This window comes from Pongo abelii, chromosome 23 (genome assembly GCF_028885655.2).
Source record: "Pongo abelii isolate AG06213 chromosome 23, NHGRI_mPonAbe1-v2.0_pri, whole genome shotgun sequence".
In the NCBI taxonomy this organism is placed as follows: domain Eukaryota; kingdom Metazoa; phylum Chordata; class Mammalia; order Primates; family Hominidae; genus Pongo; species Pongo abelii.
Window position 1 is genome coordinate 50,500,896 of NC_085929.1, and position 15,502 is coordinate 50,516,397.

The window sequence follows — 15,502 nt, forward strand, 5'->3', positions numbered from 1 at the left end:
TGTGTCTACCTTTATGTTGCCACCAAACGGTGGTGCTGTTGGAGCCTTAACCTGGTTTCAAATAGGTTGTAGTTTGTGCTAGTTGAAGGAAATGCTGTATCATTTTTACTCTGTCCGTCTTCCACATCAGCATGTAGGGGATGGTGCTTTGTAAAGGGGAGCCGCATTCTCAAGTGTTTCTGAGCATCGCCTCTCAGGTGCAGTCTGCGTCTGTCATTCAGGTCCTTTACGGTTATTGCTTCAGCGGAATCTGCTCTTTACACTCTTGCCAGAAGGCTGTTCAGCGTCTGCTCCGCATCTGGGGACACGGCAGGGGCTGCCAGGCTGCTGCAGCTCCCTAGTGATGACAGGGCCTTCCAGTGCCTTCAGAGATGGCAGTGGCTGCTCCCACAACTGCCAGCTCCCATTCTCCTCCACACCTCTCCTGTTCTCCACACAAAGCCCAAGCTGGAAAGGGTGTAGTCACGCAGGCTGCATGCATGTGTGCCTGGAGGCCCAGCTACCTGGGCTTGGGGCCCAGCTTGGCCACTCTGTGTGACTGTGTGGCCCGGGGTAAGTCACAAAACCTCTCTGGGTGTCCATTTTCATGCCCAGAGGATGGACGATAATGATGGTGACTGTTGCAGTTTGGAGAACTCAGTGAGTTACTGCATGCAAAGTCCTTGGTGCACCGCCTGGTCTGGGGTCGGGAAGTGGTTATCTTTTTCCTGGGCTGCTCTGCTGCTGATACACCCGGTGTGGCCAGCCCCTCACACAAGGGAACAGGTTCCTGTGGGAGCTGTTGCACAGCTACCACCTAACAGACAGTTTGTGACAAGCCATAGATGGGATGATGCATCCTGATTTTGGAGATAATAAAGTGAAAAAATGGGCACCTTTTTCCAGAGCGAGACTGCATTAGATAACTCCACGCCGTTACCGTCTTCAGCAGACCAGGCTGGTTTTGCAAGTTTCTTTCTGCGAATCCCTTATTCCCTCTGCAGATGGGAGTGTTGGGCTCCCTGGCCTAACAGCCACGTGCTCATTTGAATCCTTGCAGGTAGCCCCAGAAGCGCTGTGACGCTGCTGCACCAACACCTAGCTTAAGTGGGTGGTTTTGAGTGGTTGACTGCAGGCCCGGGGCTCGAGGGGCGTTGGAGCGAGGGAAGCTTTAGCTACTGCTCTCTGACACAGTCCCTGCTGCTCTGGGACCCACCATTGTGCACGTCTGGGGCAGGGAGGGTCTGAGCAGCCCACGCTGCCGTCACCACCATTGCAGTGCTCTTTGTAGCCACTGGGTGTCAGTGTGCTCTGAGAAGTCAACATGACTTTTAGGAGCTCTGCTGAATTGACCCTTTCTGAAATAATTTTCATATAAAGTGGTTACATTTACTTTTCAGCTTTACTTCTCTCTCTTCAGGTTAAATCTAAAAAATACATTTCAGAGATTAATTTCGAAATATGGTTTATTCTGGGAGGAAGCCGCTTACTAAGCACGTGGCATTTAAAGACCAGGCTATAAGGAAGTGCCTCTGCCCCCAGGCCAGGTGGCAGCTGTTCAGCAGATGTTTATTATGGACAGTGAGCTCCGAACGGGGTCAGCCTGGCACCCCGAGTGTGGAAGACATTTTCGCTCAGTGTGAGGCCTTGTTTGAGGTTGGTCATCAATATTGGAATTTCGTGAAGTTGGAGTGAGGTTGCCAGATTTAATCTTCATTTCTAAAATTAGGTAGCTGGCAGGATGGGGTATCGTGTGTGTAGAAATTATCCACAGGTTTCCCCCATAACTGAGGCGGGCACACTGTAAATAGGACTTCAGACATTCACAAAGAAGGAAACAGTTTGGAGATGTTTGCTAACTGTTATGTCGCAAGTGATTTGTGGCACCACTGTCTCTGGGATCTACAGCGTTCTGTCAGTTCGTGTGTTAGGAGTCCGGTCTCTGGAGACACAGGGCTGAATCAGGCTCGCTCGGGAGAGCAGCTCACAGCAGCAGGAAGACAAGAAAGTGGATCATCTTGGTTGTTGGGGAGGGTGCTGAGAGGGCCCCCTGGAGCAGGTCCCTGAGCTGAATCTTCCTGGAGGACAGATAGCCAGGTACTTGCAGAAGACATGCAGGGACAGTGGTCCTGGCTAGCAAAGGCAGGAGCAAAGCTGTGCAGGTGTGCACTGTTGGCGGGCACCGGGCAGAACCGCATCCTACGGGAACAGAAGGGGGAGTGGGGAGGTCCAGGCCCTGAGCTTCCATGCCTTTGCCTTTCAGCCCCGCTGACCTTTTTCCCCTTGGGTACATGCCAGGGTCCTTGAGCTCAGGACTTCATCTGCCTTGTTCACCGCTGAGGTCCCCATGACTAGAACTGCACCTGGTGTTGGAAGTGAGAGCCAGGTGGAGAGGCTCCTGGCATGTGGTGGGAGATGGGGTGCAAGGCGCCGAGGGTGCTATTGGCATGACCTTCCTAAAGACCCCATGCTGGGTGCTTCCTGGCCTCCAGCCTCAGAGTCCAAGTTCGTCAGAAGCCTTTGAACATCAAACTCTAAGACCCCGTGCTGGCAGTGGCAGTGCTGGGTGAGAAGAAGGTGGGAGATGACCAGCAGCCCTGCACCAAGACAGCAGTCGTGAGGGAGGGAGAGAGCGTGGGGTGCACAGCAGAAGGTGGATGTTTGGGGCTGTCTGGAGGATGCCAAGGCTGGCTTGCCCCTGGTCTGGTGGAACTTCGCAGCACTGCTTTGAATGTTTGCAGTGGGTATTTTGTTCTGTGGCATGTTTATGTGGTCTCTGAGCATAAACCTTTGCTTGTGAAGTTGTTTAATCTGTTTGTTTGTACTTAGAGTGAACAGGCCTTTATTGGAATGCTTGCTTGTTTTCTGAATTACATATGCCAAGAGCTTGACTTCCTTTTTAGCTCCTAGCTTATGTTCAGGCATTTTTCTAAGTAGTGAATGTAGGTATAGACCAGTTTGAAGGAGCAGAGAGTGTACAATATAAAAACAGATCTGAACACAACTAAATGGTACAAATGCAGCCCGGGTTTGATGTGGATTCTGGTGTTTTAAGGCCATGGATGTGGCTTACTGTAATCACGAAGGAGCCGCAGGCCTGGCTTCTGGTGAGAGGACTGCACTGCTGGGGTTGGTTAATAAGCACCCTTCATCCTGCAGGAGGCCGGCGCAGCATTCGTGAGTATCTGTCTTGAGTCTCTTCGTGGATCAGATATTGTGTCTTCTTGCTCAGAGTCAAGTTGGAAAAGGAAAACTTGCTGCCAGTGTTCATGTACTCCAAATCCTCAGCTTGGGCGAGGGCACGGGCGTCGTGAATAAAGGAGCCGTTCTTGCTGGTCTTTTCTAGAAATTGCCCACAGCTTGCAAAAAGGCTGTGTTCCCTGGCCCTGGCTGCAGCTGTGTAGGATTCTGAATATCATTTTCCCCAGAAGTTGAGGTCCCTAGGTTAGGCCCACCTTGTCCCAAATGGGCAGCGTTGGCCTTGCCCCATGCACAGGCTCCAGGCGGACAGAACTGCTGCAGGCATGCTGTCAGGGTGACAGGCTGCCCCCCAGCTGTGCATCCTCAGCAAGGCTGAGGCATGGCAGTGTGTCGGAAAGAACAAGGCCTGTGGGTGCCCCTGAGCCGGGTCTGGAGTCCTGTCCTGCCACTTCTCAGCCATGTGACTGGAGCCTGTTTGCTCCTCTCTGAAAATGGGCCTGGTGGTTTGTCCCCAGGTTCTTACCACTGTGTGGAGTCACACCTGCAGAGGGTCAGCTCATAACAGATATGGCAACCAATGTGACCTTGGCATCCTTCCTTCCTGGGGTCAGGAGCAGGTCTAAGAGGTGGTCAGGCTAAACCCCTGTAGGGCTGTGGGTACTGCTGGTTTCCTAAGCCCCAGGACCTTCTGGGGGCCGGGCGGACCTTAAGTTCTGTCCACCTGCCTCTCCTCCATCCTCACTACCCACCTTGTCCTTCCTGCTCCTTCCCTCCCTGCTCCGCCTCTCATCAGCCCTCTGCCCTCTCCGTCAGGAGAGGTGAACGTGAAGGAGGTGAGGAGGGAGCAGTGCAGGAGGATTTGGGTCTCTCCTTCTTTCCTTCTTTCCCTTTTCCATTCTCTGAGGGCTTAACCAGCTGGTGAAGGTTCTTAACCAGCAAAGGAGGAAGCAGCAGGGGCCGGTGAGGGTGAGGCCAGCAGCCAGGCAGGAAGGCAGCAGGAGGAGGAGGAAGCGGAGGTGGCACCTTCTGAGAGGCGCATGCTCACTGAGTTGTGAAGATGGCAGGGTTGGCGGAGCGGCCACCGCATCTGATCTCTCCCCTTTTTTTAGGATATGTGATGGCGTCCAGTTTGGAGCTGGGATAAGGTTCCTGTAGCTGATACCCCTACAGGAGAAGCTCTGGGACTGGGCAGCAGCAAGGCGCCCATGCCACGCACCGTCTCTCGAGGAAACACGGCTCAGTGATTCTTTGACTGCAGACCCTGTGGGAAACCCCGTCAATAAATGTTAAAGACACACTCCGAGGCAGCATGGATGTGGTTTGCTTTCACTCCACAGTGTGGCCCGTGTGGCCTTTCCCCGGGACCACCCGTGTTCTCACACACCCGCCCAGTGTCTGCGAGTCTCTGTGTTTGGTTCCCATGTACCAGACATGATGTATTCAGAGCCAGGCAGCAGGAGGGAGCTTGGCCCCAGAGGAATCTCAGCCCTGCTGTTACGGAGAGGGTGCGCTCCCCTCGATGCACCAGCTGGTGTCAGAGGAGGCCCACAGCAGCGTGCGCTTGGAGCCACAGTGCTCGAGCCATTTGAATGTGTGAGTGGCAAGGGAGAAATATCCAAATCGTGTAACATTAGGGACACTGAAGCAAAGAGGGAGCCTGGTGTCTACAGACGAATGGCAGCATGAATGAGTGTGCGTTTTCTGGCGTGCTCTAAGTCACCACAAACCTGGGGGCTTAAAACAACACACATTAATCCTCTTGTAGTCTGGAGATCAGAGTCCAGAATGTGTCTTGCTGGGCTGTGTCCTCCTGGAGGTGCTAAGGGGAAATCCCCCTCCTTTGCCAGCATTTAGAGGCACCACATTCCTTGGCCGACGTCACCTCCATCTTTAAAGCCAGCCATATGGTGTCCCCCATCTCTCCGTCTTACCTCCTCTGCCTCTCTGCTGTCTTTGAAGGACCCTTGTGGTGACCTTGGACCCGCCCGGGGAATCCAGGGGTCTTATTTCTAGGTCAGCAGATGAGCGTCCTTAATTCCGTCTGCAGCCTTAGCTCCCCCTTGTCATGTTATCATCATGTTTACATGATCCAGGGATTAGGAGGTGTGCATCTTCGGCTGGGTGGGAGTGCGGGACATTATTCTGTCTCACACAGCTAGTATCTGTCTAATATTTGGGGGATAGTCTTAAATTGGTCACACATAAAAAAAGTTTTTGAAGAACGTTAAACCTCCTTTGAATTGAAAAAGTGGTGCCATATGGAAACGTCTAGTGTTGCAGGTGATGCCCCGCAGGCCTTCGCACATGCTTTACTCTCCGATTTTTTCTCTCTCTGAGCTGGGGCTGAGTCCCCGTCACTTTCAGTCCTCCCCGTAACTTGTTGTTTATGTCTTTGCCAAATGACCTGAAGATTTGGGCCTCAGTCTGGAGACCCATGTTATCCCTGGGCCACACTCTCAGGCGCCCCAGGACTGTCTCGCCCTCATTGCCTGCAGAAGCTGCAGGGATTTTACAGAGAATATATAAAAAGAAACAGTTTTGGCTGGGCATGGTGGCTTGCGCCTGTAATCACAGCAGTTTGGGAGGCTGAGGTGGGTGGATCACTTGAGGCCAGTAGTTCAAGACCAGCCTGGCCAACGTGGTGAAACCCCACTTCTACTAAAAACAGAAAAATTAGCTGGGCGTGGTGGCAGGTGCCTGTATTCCCAGCTACTCGGGAGGCTGAGGCAGGAGAATCACTTGAACCCAGGAGGCAGAGGTTGCATTGAGCTGAGATCCCGCCACTGCACTCCAACCTGGGCGATAGAGTGAGACTCTGTCTCAAAAAAAAAAAAAAAAAAAAAAAAAAAGTTTTGCCTTCCTTGTAATAGGAACAGGGAAAAATGTACTTTTTTCCCCCTAAATGATTTGTTCTTTACAGTTTCACATTTATGGCTTTGACAAAACCAGAAACCCATGTTTCAACACTGTCATGTTCAGACCATCAACTTAGACCAGTGAAATCTGAATAATACAGACTCAGCACTATGATCTTTGAGAAATCATCTACTACGTCAGTGGAGAACCCAGCGAAAGGTTCGCCTGTGAAAAGGTACCTGTTTAATCAAGCAAGTCTGGGGTACCCCAGGTCGCTGCAGCCAGCTCCTTAATTAAAGCTCACCAGGGCCAGCTGTCTCTCGTGCGGCTGCAGCGTGTTTAATTTGCAGGTGGACTCCATGGGCTGCTCCTCCACAGGTGAAGTGAAAACAGTGGAGGTCCTGGGTGAAAATGCGGGTTCTGTTCATCCTCAGAAGGTGGTAAGTGGGCAGACCAGAGCGTGAAACCAGAGGCACTTCATCAAGTGCTTTCCACAAAAGACCAAAAATAAGGCACGTTCATTGTGGGAAGGAATTTCATAGCTGCTATTTTAGAGAGCTCAGAGAGCAAAGAAAGATGGAAAGCCTCACAAAATCCCCCATGAAATCCTCCCTTGGCTCAGTGATTCTTTGCATCTTAATGTTACTCCGCTTCTTCTCTAAATACCTCAATGTTCTGGACTGGAAGAGAGCTGGGTATTTGTTTAATTAACCTCTTCCTTTACTCGTTGAGGGATGGGCCATGAAACCAGCGGGCTGCTTCCGCTGGAGAATGCTGCCGGGTCGGTGCCGGAAGCCTGCTGGCTTGGTCATCTTCCGTTTGTAACAAGGAGATCGATTTTAGTGAACCTAATCTTCACGATGCTTCTGGGAGAACAGCTGTGATGGATCACTCCTCTGTTATCATGAATCTGTGGTGCTCTCGGTACACACACTCTGACCTTTAACAAATGGTTTCATCAGTGGTGTGCCTGCCACACTGTGCCACAAGGCTCTTGTGTACCTGGCTGCTGTCTACAAGTCTTATGACCTAGTGAGGGAGCAGACTGTTCTGCCAAATGCCATCGCTACTAGGACAAAGGACAGTCACCTGGTGAGGATCTGCTATCAGGCCACGTTTTCCCATTGGGTGACTCCTGCAAAGGCCCTACACTTTGACGTCCTCCCCATCTCCTGCAGCTCCTTAAACTAAGAACTCATTTTAATTTCTGAATTCTCCCTTTTTAAAGACCAGATAAATTTACCTTTGGGACAGTTAGATGTGCACAAATGCACCATATGTTTAAAGATCACCAAAGAGGAGAGAAAAGGGGATTCCTTAGTCCAGAGAACAAAAACTGGTGAGCTGTGATTTAAATAAAATGGATGTTGTTAAAATCAGGTTGTACTTAGAAGTCCAAATTTCTAGCTTCTCTTGAGAAACTGGATCCGACAAACAAAAAATATTCATTCCTACCTGCAGCAGGAGGCTGGAGCTGAGACATGGGTGTCCCTGCAGCTGGGGCCTGTGCTCCCAGGCACTCATGGCTTCTCTGGCTGGTTCACTTCTCCCTGGCCCAGGCAGATCAGGAGTGGAAACATCTGAATATGCTCAAGGAGGAGGTAAGTTTTGGGGGAAAAACTGTCAGAAAGTGGATGAGGGCTGGGTGCAGTGGCTCATGCCTGTAATCCTAGCGCTTTTGGAGGCTGAGGAGGGAGGATTGTTGCTTGAGCCCAGGAATTTGAGACTACTCTGCACAATGTAGTAAAAACCCATCTCTACGAAAAAAAAAAAAACAGCTGGGTGTGGTGTCATGCATCTGTGGTCCCAGCTACTCGGGGGACTTAGGTGGGAGGATCACTTGAGCCCAGGAGGTTAAGGCTGCAGTGAGCCGTGATTGCACCACTGCACTCCAGCCGGGATGACACAGCGAGACTGTGTCTCAAAAAAAAAAGAGAGTGGACTAGCAGTGAGCCCCGGGTCAGGGGCCCTGGCTCTTGCCCTGTTGGGGCTGTTTACCAAATCCACTCACTGCTTTCCTCAGGTTTTTCTTCTACCAAAGGAGAAGATCTTGGTGTATTCAGCAATAGATTCCACGCTTAGTGGATGCCACTCATGAGCTTTCTAGGGCTTTCTACCCCCAAGGTAAAGGCTAGATGATTTCTAACACCAGAGATTGATTGTTTTGCCTGTCTGGGGACATTATGTACAAGGAGTTGAACAGCAGCTCCTTGATTGTGATTCAGACTGGAGGTGAATCCCAGCTCTGTGGTTGACCAGCCGTATGACCTTGAACAGGTTCGCATGTGGGTTCAGATACTGGGCCACTGTGAATATGAGGCACAATCCCGTTTCCCAATGAAGAAAAGCCAGGTGGAGGACAGTGGCCAACCTGAGTAAATAATTTTTAGAAATACAGATGAAATAGGCCGGGCGTGGTGGCTCACGCCTATAAAATTTTGCAGATCTTTTAATATCTGTCTTCAAAACCAGAGGGATTCTTGTATCTGGTTCTGCATTCAGTTTGTTGCATTTGAAGTTGTTTGATTGACGCATATGAAGAAAATCTGTTTTCACAGATATGTATTTGGAAAAGAGAGTATTTTAGTAGCCTTTTCAGATAGCTGTGAACATTCTTTGATACTTCACCAAAACTCAACTAATGAACGGTTTTGAAAGGTTAGTTGCAGTGTGGAATCTGAAACCCCGTCTATGTCTTTTTCACAGTCTGTTCCATTAAGATCCCCTGATCTGCCTGGCTGTGATTGGATTGTTTACCCAGGCATGCTTTTGTAACATCATACGCTAGTCATTTGCAAAATACTGGTTCCCTGAATTATGCACATCTTCCAAATGTCCACACGTCTTCATTATGCAAAATAAAAGATCACATTTGGCCGGGCGCGGTGGCTCATGCCTGTAATCCCAGCACTTTGGGAGGCCAAGGCAGGCAGATCACCTGAGGTCAGGAGTTTGAGACAAGCCTGGCTAACACAGTGAAACCCTATCTCTACTGAAAATACAAAAAATTAGCTGGGCATGGTGGTGGGCGCCTGTGGTCCCAGCTACTCGGGAGGCTGAGGCAGGAGAATGGCGTGAACCTGGGAGGCGGAGCTTGCAGTGAGCCGAGATCGTGCCATTGCACTCCAGCCTGGGTGACAGCGAGACTCCATCTCAGAAAAATCAATCAATCAATAAATAAAAGATCACATTCATTAATATCAGCACCTGTTGGATCTGGAAAATCTAAGTACAGATGCTTCTTGACTTACATTTGATAAACCCGTTGTAATTCAAAAATATTGTAAATTGAAAATGCATTAAGTACACCTAACCTACTGGACATTGTGGCTTAGCCCAGCCTCCCTGGAACATGCTCAGAACACTTATATTAGCCTACAGTTGGGAAAAATCTAAAACAAAGCTTATTTTATAAGAAAGTGTTGAAGATCTTGTGTAGTTTGTTGAATACTGTACATGACATAGAAATTGCAACCATTTCACACTGTTGTAAAGTCGGTACATCGGAAGTGGGACCATTAGAAGTTAGGGAGGTATTGGGAAGCTGCCAAGCTCATGGTGCTGGATCCAAGTTTCCAAAAATTCCAGTTTTCACTTGAAGCCCGTATTTTACCATTGGCAGCAAACACTCAATTGCCTTCCTTGAAGCTCACTTCGTCCATTTCCAAGGAAATGTCTGCCAGATACCCACGTCTGAATCACCATAGTTTGTTAGTCGCTCTTCCAGGGAAAAAACAATGTTCCATGAACACAGCGGCAATTCAGGCCTGGACCCAACCACCCAGGGCTTTCCTTGAGACATAGGAGCCCCTGTGGCAGCAGAAGTGTTCTCTGCTTAGGATGTTTGAACACAGGGTAAAAGCGCTGAGATGTAATGACATGGAGCATTTTGCTGCTTCATTCATGAGCGAAACTGGCATTTGTGTTTCCCTCCCCAAGCACAGTGGCGAAGAATACAATGGCCATAGGGGTGTGTTTCCTCTGCCATTCTCTGCCAGGGTGCAGGCACTTTCACCCACAGCTGCTTTTGCATCATGAGTGCAAATGTCAACCCAGTGAACCAAGTAACTAAGTAACGTCTTTGCGTTATTATAAATATAGTTTTAACCCAACGGACTCCCTGGAGGAGTCTCAGGATCTCCAGGGGGCCGTGGACCACACTTCAGGAACCACTGATCTATCATTGTCCAAAGCTAATTTTTTCAGCTTTTGGGGTCCTCCCCAGGTAGTATTCTGTGATTTGCAATACAGTAATTGTGAGAATGCCCACAAGGGCTAAGCTGGGACTTAAGCACCCTCTTTTTATTTTCAGATGTAAATCATATTCGCCTCCCTGCCGCAGATCCTTTGTGAAATGGGGTAGTAGAGCCTATCAGTACCGAGAGAAACAAAAGCAAAGTGCCTGGCACATGGTAGGAACTCAGAAGTGGCAGGAGGGGGCAGTGGGTGTTGGTGGAGGGGCAGAGGCAGGTGCGTGGTCTCTGTGCTCCGTGGGGTGCGTAAGAACCTGCCAATCCCAGTGGGTTCTAGTAGGAGGGATGTCTTTCCTCTATGGCTGTACACAGGAGAATGCTGTAAAGAGCAAGGACTGGCATTAAATTCTGCATTAAACGTGAGGCCCGTTTTTACATTTACACATGCAGATTTCAGTTTGAGTAGTGAACCGTGGGAGGCTGTCTCAGTCGTGCCTTCCTGGGGTCAAACCAGCTGGCCTGTTTTCAAGAATGAAAAATGCTTTGCCCAAAAGTAGGGCGAATGGTAATCACAGACACACACGTCTCGGTGCCAGAGTTGTAGCTTTATACATAGTGTCTTCCTGACAAGCAAATTACTGGATTCCTTTTGCCAAATCATTAGATAACTTTTAAGAGCAACAAATGTTCATGCAAAAGGAGATTCAGCATTATCTTGTTAGAAAAATAGTCATCACTTTTGAAAAGCAAGGACATTCTGTGAAGTTTGACCAACTGTGAAAATTACAGCCTTTCTTCCCTGTACTTCCCCTGTGCTTTTCAATCAATCAGTTTCTAATGGATGAAGCATTCCCTACATTTGTCACTAGATGAATGTGCCGGTCAATTAAAATATTCTGACTTCGCAGGGTTGAGATAATAGCTAGCCTGGATCCATCCGTCACTGTGAAATAGAAGGTGACCTTCCCGTATTGAGTCAGAGACCCAAATACAATTGCTTTGATCTTATTATCATAGCCAGAAATTACTGCTCATCTAAACGTAATTTCCCTGAAATACTGAGTGGGCAGAGCTACTGCTGGAAATACCAGAACATCATAAAGAGACTGTGGTGTGGCCTTGGGGATGAAAGGTGACATCTTGACTTGACATCCATTCCACTTCACTGCAGAAATCAAGTGGAATGGAATTTCCTGGCATGTTCTGTATCTAGTAAAGGCTAAGTAGGATTCATCACCAAACCTTAACCCAGAGAGATTAAGCCCTGTTATAACACACTGCAGCAGCCACGCGAGGACTGGACTCCCTGGAATCTGACCCTTTCTTTCCATTCCCACACTCCCAGGCCAGGGTCCTAGCCTTTCCTGTCTGTCTGAAAACCGGTCTTCCAGGGTGGGGAGCAGGAAACCTTGTCTTGGGGTGGAAAGAACCTGTGTTTAGGAGTCGGAGCCGGCTTTGGATTCTCACTTCCTTTGTTCGCTTATTCGTTCCTCCAGCATGGACATTGGGCCAGGTGCAGGGTGTTGAACGGGTGGCTCTTATGGCAACTGCAGTCAGGTTTACCCTCCTCTGTTTTTTTGGTTATTATTATACTTTAAGTTTTAGGGTACGTGTGCACAACGTGCAGGTTTGTTACATATGTATACATGTGCCATGTTGGTGTGCTGCACCCATTAACTCATCATTTAGCATTAGGTATATCTCCTAATGCTATCCTCCCCCCTCCCCCCACCCCACAACAGGCCACGGTGTGTGATGTTCCCCTTCCTGTGTCCATGTGTTCTCATTGTTCAATTCCCACCTATGAGTGAGAACATGCGGTGTTTGGTTTTTTGTCTTTGCGATAGTTTGCTGAGAATGATAGTTTCCAGCTTCATCCATGTCCCTACAAAGGACATGAACTCATCATTTTTTATGGCTGCATAGTATTCCATGGTGTATATGTGCCACATTTTCTTAATCCAGTCTATCATTGTTGGACATTTAGGTTGGTTCCAAGTCTTTGCTATTGTGAGTAGTGCCGCAATAAACATATGTGTGCATGTGTCTTTATAGCAGCTGAAACCATAAAAACCCTAGAAGAAAACCTAGGCAATACCATTCAGGACATAGGCATGGGAAAGGACTTCATGTCTACCTTCCTCTTTAGCCCCAGAGGTCCCGCAGCCTCTTGTGTCTGCCCATCCCTTGCCCCCAATGTCCCCTTCCCTGCAGTCGTTCCAAATGACCTGTAGTTGCCACTGCTGGGCCTGGCTTCTGCAGGGCTGGCCGCTCCCCTTCTCCAGGGAGCCCCTGGTTCTGTTTGGAGAACTTTGCCAGGTGCTGGCCCTTCCCCACTCTTGGGGTGGAAGCCTCTAGAACAGGATGGAGAGGGGTGTATCTGTCTGCATGTCATTTTCTGGTCAGAGTAAATAAGTTCCACCTTTTCTGAGCTTGAGTGAGAAAAAAACAATCAAACTAGATGTTTGCCAAAGACATCACAGCAGACACGAAGTAGCAGAGCCGTGGGCACAGAAAAGGGAGCCTGGGTACCCCTTGCCGGCAGAGGTGCTGGGGCGGGAGCAGGCGCTGCAGGTGGCGCGTGAAGTCAGTGAGGACCCTTTTGGGCTCCCCGCAACTGAAGAAGGAATTAATAAAATCAACTATAACCTAACAGTAGTAGTAATAGAAATTTTAAAATCCTCTCAAAGTTGCTGCAAAGTGTGACCCCCCCCCCCCCTTACTCTCAAGTTAAAAGAGAATATTAACAGCCTGTCTTCTCTCTGTGGACAGTGGACCTTATCTATACTCCCCAACTCCACATTCCTCAAAGTTTATTACAGGCCCAGCGAGTTCCTGCTTACCTCCCTAGCATGGCTGCAGGTCACAAGACCAATAAGTTTAGATTGCAAGACATGTTTCTCTCAAGATAGAAGAAATGTTGTAATGCTGTCTTTGTTTCTTGCTTCTGTAACTTGCTTCCCGCCTCACGTAGTTCCTGCCTTAAGATGTTTACAAGTAGAAAAAGCCCTTTGTTCGGGGCTCAAACTTTCTGGACCTATGTCCGGCTGAGCTGGTGATCACCTTAATTTAATAAACTCTCCTGAACCTTTTCGGTCTCTCCTGTCTTTGATTGTCCCGCAACACAACGTCCCATTTGTGAGCATGCACTGCTTTTGTCTTCTGGGCTAAGCCAGAACAGGTAATAGGGTTAAGCACCTGAAGTACCTTTTAAGGAGAATTAGGAGCCATTGTTCCAAAAAGATTCTAAAAAATGGATGATTGATTTAAAAGGTTCTCAGGGCCAGTGCTGCTTACTCAACAGACTCCTGACTGACCTTCTTATAAGCCTTGAAAATGGAAAATCCTTATTTTGCAATAAAGGTAGGAAAAATACAACAGCTCTTTAAAAATCAATGATTAAAAAAAATTTTTATAGTTTTATTTATTTATTTTTGAGAGAGGGTTTCACTCTGTCGCCCAGGCTGGAGTGCAGTGGCACAATCATGGCTCACTGCAGGTTCAACCTCTTGGGCTTAAGCAATCATCCTGCCTCAGCCTCCGAAGTAACTAGGACTATAGGTGTGTGCCACCATGCCCAGCTAATTTTTTTTTTTTTTTTGTAGAGATAAGGTGTTGCTATATTGCCTAGGCTGGTGTCAAACTCCTGGGCTCAAGCGATCCTCCTGCATTGAACTCCCAAAGTGCTGAGATTACACGTGTGAGGTACCACGCCTGGCCGTTTTTTTTTTCTTTTTACAAAAATAATAGCATACTGTAGTTCCTGTTACATGCTTTTCTCTTTCTTTTCTTTAATTTTTTCAGAGACAAGGTCTTGCTCTGTCACCCAGGCTAGAGTGCAGTGGTGCTGAGGCAGGAGAATGGGTTCTGGAGGCAGGCTACCTAAGGCTGATTTGCACTGATTTCCTAGAGCTGAATCAAAAGGAGAACCCCACCTCTCCACACCCAAGTAACGAAAGGATCAGAGGCTACTCAACCCTCCCACCTTTCCACTGCATGGCAGATGAAAAATGGGAAGTTCCTCTGATTGGTCCCCTCCCACAACCAATCAGACTGGTCGCAGGCCACTTCTTCATTTACATCGGTTGTAATCAAGTAACAACCTAGAGGGTATTTAAACCCCAGACAATTCTGTAACCAGGGCTCTCAGCCACTTGCTAGAGCCTGCTCCCACTCTGAGGAGTGTACTTCTGTTTCAATGTATTTGTGCTTCCATTGCTTCATTCTATTGTTTCTTTGTTTGTTCATTTTGCCCAATTCTTTGTTCAAAACGCCAAGAACCTGGATGACTCATAGTCAAGACCCTCCACTGGTAACAGCACTATCATAGCTCACTGCAGTCTCAACTCCCTGGCTCAAGGGATCCTCCCACCTCAGTCTCTGGAGTAGCTGGGACCACAGGTGCATGCCACCATGCCCAGTTATTTTAAAAATATTTTTTATAGAGGCAGGGTCTTGCTATGTTTCCCAGGATGGTCTTGAACTTCTGGGCTCAAGTGAGGCTCCTGCCTCAGCCTCAGCCTCCCAACCCTCTGGGATTACAGGCACAAGGCACTGCGCCAGGCCCATGGAATGCTTTCAATAGTGTATACCCTAGCGTCTTACACCACTCCAACTGTGGTTCAGGAACCTGAGGATACATTAGAAATGCAGAGTCCTGGCCAGGCGCAGTGGCTCACGCCTATAATCCCAGCACTTTGGGAGGCCAAGGTGGGCAGATCACGGGGTCAGGAGATTGAGACCATCCTGACCAGAATAGTGAAATGCTGTCTCTAACTAAAATACAGAAAATTAGTCGGGCATGGTGGCGTGCACCTGTAGTTCCAGCTACTTGGGAGGCTGAGGCAGGGGAATCACTTGAGCCCAGGAGGCAGAGGTTGCAGTGAGCCGAGATCGTGCCACTGCACTACAGCCTGGGGACAGAGCGAGACTCCATCTTGGAAAAGAAAAAAAAAAGAAAAAAAAGAAATGCAGAGTCCCAGGCCCTGCCCAGCCCACCCTGTGGTTTTGCAAGATTCCCAGGTGGCCTGTGTGTGCAGTCAGGATTGAGGAGCACCCTCTAGGTTTGAACTCAGCACACTAATACCTTCAGCCCTCTCCTCTCATAGGTAACTCACCTCCCACCTGCCACGTGGCAGGATCTCCTGGACAGGCAGCCAGAAAGCTAGTAACAGCAAAGCTTTGTTCCCTAACATTTCCTTCTATTTGTGTGCGGTACCTCCCCCTCTCACGCCCCGTGTGAGGGAAAATCACCTTCATCGCTGAATCTTTCA

At 48.8% G+C, this 15,502-nt stretch overlaps 1 protein-coding gene across 5 annotated transcripts in view; it reads left to right on the top strand.

Moving 5' to 3' along the window:
• The window catches only part of SAMM50 (SAMM50 sorting and assembly machinery component), a 51,425-nt gene extending 38,104 nt beyond the window's left edge, over positions 1-13,321 (top strand). Inside the window, exons 15-17 of one of the 5 annotated variants that reach the window (XR_010139541.1) lie at positions 6,101-6,271; positions 6,387-6,476; positions 7,498-13,321. Coding sequence is in view for 2 of the 5 variants with exons in the window: in XM_063723104.1 (XP_063579174.1) it covers positions 6,101-6,191 (91 nt within the window). In the remaining 3 variants the exon portion in view is untranslated. Of the gene's footprint in view, positions 1-4,289; positions 4,478-6,100 lie in introns of those variants that run through there. The other 4 variants (XR_010139540.1, XR_010139542.1, XM_002831240.5 and 1 more) reach the window with 4 other exon arrangements.
• Positions 13,322-15,502: the final 2,181 nt, after the last annotated feature.